The 3800-nt window shown below is 39.6% G+C and overlaps 1 protein-coding gene across 3 annotated transcripts in view; it reads left to right on the forward strand.

Annotated features, from left to right (window-relative positions):
- mpzl3 (myelin protein zero-like 3) overlaps nt 1–3800 on the forward strand; it is a 16201-nt gene that overhangs the window by 1197 nt on the left and 11204 nt on the right. For 2 of the 3 annotated variants that reach the window (XM_046074071.1, XM_046074072.1), the window contains exons 2-3: nt 1979–2026; nt 2228–2394. In XM_046074071.1, the coding sequence (XP_045930027.1) occupies nt 2017–2026; nt 2228–2394 (177 nt within the window). In that variant the 5' untranslated portion in view covers nt 1979–2016. The remainder of the gene's footprint in view (nt 1–1978; nt 2027–2227; nt 2395–3800) is intronic. The other variant, XM_046074070.1, reaches the window with a different exon arrangement.

The raw sequence follows: 3800 nt of genomic DNA on the forward strand, positions 1-3800 counted from the left end.
GAGAAACTAGATCTAGCTGTGTGTAGGCTACACTGGTAATGTCATTTTCGATTAAAGGCGTCGACATTTACAGTTGGAATCTTAAGATAATTTAAGTTAATTCACTTTTAATAGTCCACGTTTCATTACAGTAGTCCATGAAAAGACCTACTAAAAGAAAGAAACTTCTACAGCCCCTTAAAGGCGAACGCCATGATTTAAAAAAAACTAACAAAAAAACTGCAGACCTCCCATGAGAATATAGCATGTGAGGTTGTTGAGAACTTAACTGCAGACACTTTTTAAGTCATATCCGTCAATTAATGATCGCATTTTGCGGGAATAAGTCAGAATAGCCTTTAGAAATCAGCTGGCTGCCCCTGTGGATACAGGTGCAGGCCATAATAATGACCGGCCAGTGTAAAAGCCAGGCTCGGAGGGATTCTGACAACTGGTATGCAGTGAGTTAAGACACTGTCTTTTTGCCAAGTACATTATAAACATGGCTCTGAACTGTGGGCAGTTGTTTGCCTCTCTTTGAAAGACTCTGGCCTGGTACAGAAGTAAAAAGATAAACAGAGAGAGATACATACAGTAATGGCTTTTTGTGTATCACTGTACTGTAAATGTTGGAACCAATTAATATCATTGTGGTTTTATATTTTATTAATAGCTATTACTTAACTTAATTTAGTTTTTTTGTCTTACATTTCTTCTCAGAGCAGTGTCTGCCAAGGCATACAAATGTTGCAACGTTTCCCTGCCAGGGTCACATCAGAACATTTCAAACTATCAGAATATGATATTGTCTTCTTTTTGATTGTATCCAGACATGTTGTAGGAAGTAGGTGTCAACATGACCACTGATGATCTGCCAACATACCTATCCCACCACAAATTACTCTCATGTCCTCAAGTTCGAGAGCTGTTCAGCTTTCACGGCTCCTCTGCTTGATTTCAACTTTCATGAAGAGAGAGCTTTTTTTGAAGGTGTCAACTCGCTCACCCCGGGGTCTTTGTCTATGAATCCGACTGGTCGCATTATACATTTTTTAGTTAGCAAGATAAACTTTGTACCTGGCTTTTGGGGTATCGGATAAAAAAGATTGGACACGCCAGCTGATGAGGCTTTTTACTTTGAAATGCAGGACTGTTTCATGTGCCTCCAAACCAGTGTATTGATGTCATTAATGTAATTATGATACCTTTTTGTTTTTAGCCATGCTAGAGGTGTGGCTCTAGGGATAGCAATGTCACTCTGCCCACCAATTTAGACTGGGATATCTTGAAAACTTTTTGATCGATTGCTGTAGACCTTGGTGATCCCCTGGCTTGTCCTCTAATGTCAACATGAGGTTTACATCTTCCATTGAGTGAAATATCTTGACAGTGGTTTCTTGTGAAATTTGTTATCAGCTATTGAAGGGCCTATAAGGATACATTCTACCGACTTTAGCTATCTCCTGACCTTTAATCTAGTGCCGCCATAAGGTCAACACTTTAAATTGGCCCAGGGCTTTAGCATTAGATGGCTTGGTGACGTTAGCATTACAAACTCACAGAGAAGCTAGCATGGCTATAGACTCCAATGCTGCAAGTGATAAGTATTCAGTAGTTGCACTCCGGTCAGCATACATCCTGCCATAACAAGGGTATTGTGAAGGAAAGGGGGGTGAAGTCATCTCTTTGTCAGTTTGTTGATTGTGGACAATGTCTTAGACCAGCTGTCCTGGCGTGCTTGTCATGCCAGGATAGCCGGTTTAATCAACTGAAACCACATTTATTAATAAAAGTAACTTATTAATGACTCAATGTTACTAAATATTTTTAAGGTTCTCTCTAAAAAGAAGCTGTCGGTATTCAGCTCTTGTTCATGGGTTCAGTCAGGAAGGTATCATTTATTGCAGACACTGCTCTGGATGGCCTCCCTTGGCATTCTGAATGAAGTAATAAGAATGAAACAACATCTAGTGATACAGGGACATTGTTTTACCTGCAGTTGAAGGCCATTGACAGACAGATGTGTGACAAACTTTCATGCCACGACGTAAGTGAATAAAATGTCACTCACAATGTGTCATACTTTCTCTTTCCCCTCCACTCCCTTTTGTCATTCTGCTTTAACAACTAAACATTTCCATTTGCTCCATTTTCTCTTTCATCCCTGTCTTTTGTGTCACTCTATTATCATCTTTTCATCATCATTTCCCCCCCAACTCTTTTTTGTTTTCTGCCGTTTCACCTCCAGCCCTTTCCCCAGTCTCCTCCATCACAGTGAGTTCTCCGGCAGAGATCCATGCATCTAAAGGGGATACAGTCATTTTGTCCTGCACTTTCACTTCCACCAGTAGGCCAACCAGTAAGATGACTGTAAACTGGTCTTATAGGCCCCAGAGTGGAGGAACGCCATGGACAGTGAGTATACATTTATCATAATTACTCTGAGAACTAGGCAGAATCATACACACTGTTGCAGCAGTTGTTAAAATGAACCTGAATGTTTTAATTGAAGCTGCAATTGCTGTCCATTCAAAATGTGACTTTGTGAGAAAGCGAAAATGTGGGCGGAAACATTCTCCATAAAACACCTTTACTGACTTGTTTGTGGATTTGATATATAAACCCACACTTTGAAAGGTAAATGTACAAAAGAACAGAAACTGTTGCTGGGTAGTCGATTGATGTAGAATGAACATCACTAGAGATCATAATTAACAACATGACAAAATACCACTTTCTTTAAAAACTATTTTATATTAGAACATTCTCATGGATAGTGGCATAGTGTCTATTTTCCCCTGCCTTGGTCTGGGATGTTTGAATTGTAAATTGAAAGATGTTGTTGTGAAGTAATATTCATTGTCATTAACTACTTTTATTTTTTTTTTAAATTAACCGGGTATTGATAGTTAAAACTTGTGGCTGTAAACATGTATTTTCTGAGATTTTATGGATTAAATGATTAGTTGATTAACTGAGAAAGGTATCTTCCGATTGTTCAACAATGAAAACAATGTTTTTTTTTTTTCAACCCTAATCATTTTTATATAATACACTGTGTATGAAACTTGAAGTTATTTCAATTTAAAGAGGCCATGTGTAGTTTTCAGGGGCCTTTCCCTTTAGTTGTCTTGTCCCCACACACTCACACATGCACTTCTGGTCTCTCACTGCAAATATACCGGCCTGCCTCACTCTCTTTTTGCTTTGTACTACACTCACCTAAAGGATTATTAGGAACATCTGTTCAATTTCTCATTAATGCAATTATCTAATCAACCAATCACATGGCAGTTGCTTCAATGCATTTAGGGGTGTGGTCCTGGTCAAGACAATCTGAATCTGAAAGGAAAAAGAGGCTACAATTTGCAAGAGCTCACCAAAATTGGACAGTTGAAGACTGGAAAAATGTTGCTTGGTCTGATGAGTCTCGATTTCTGTTGAGACATTCAGATGGTAGAGTCAGAATTTGGCGTAAACAGAATGAGAACATGGATCCATCATGCCTTGTTACCACTGTGCAGGCTGGTGGTGGTGGTGTAATGGTGTGGGGGATGTTTTCTTGGCACACTTTAGGCCCCTTAGTGCCAATTGGGCATCGTTTAAATGCCACGGCCTACCTGAGCATTGTTTCTGACCATGTCCATCCCTTTATGGCCACCATGTACCCATCCTCTGATGGCTACTTCCAGCAGGATAATGCACCATGTCACAAAGCTCGAATCATTTCAAATTGGTTTCTTGAACATGACAATGAGTTCACTGTACTAAAATGGCCCCCACAGTCACCAGATCTCAACCCAATAGAGCATCTTTGGGAT

The sequence above is a fragment of the Micropterus dolomieu genome, linkage group LG17, assembly GCF_021292245.1.
Source record: "Micropterus dolomieu isolate WLL.071019.BEF.003 ecotype Adirondacks linkage group LG17, ASM2129224v1, whole genome shotgun sequence".
NCBI classification, from domain to species: Eukaryota; Metazoa; Chordata; class Actinopteri; order Centrarchiformes; family Centrarchidae; genus Micropterus; species Micropterus dolomieu.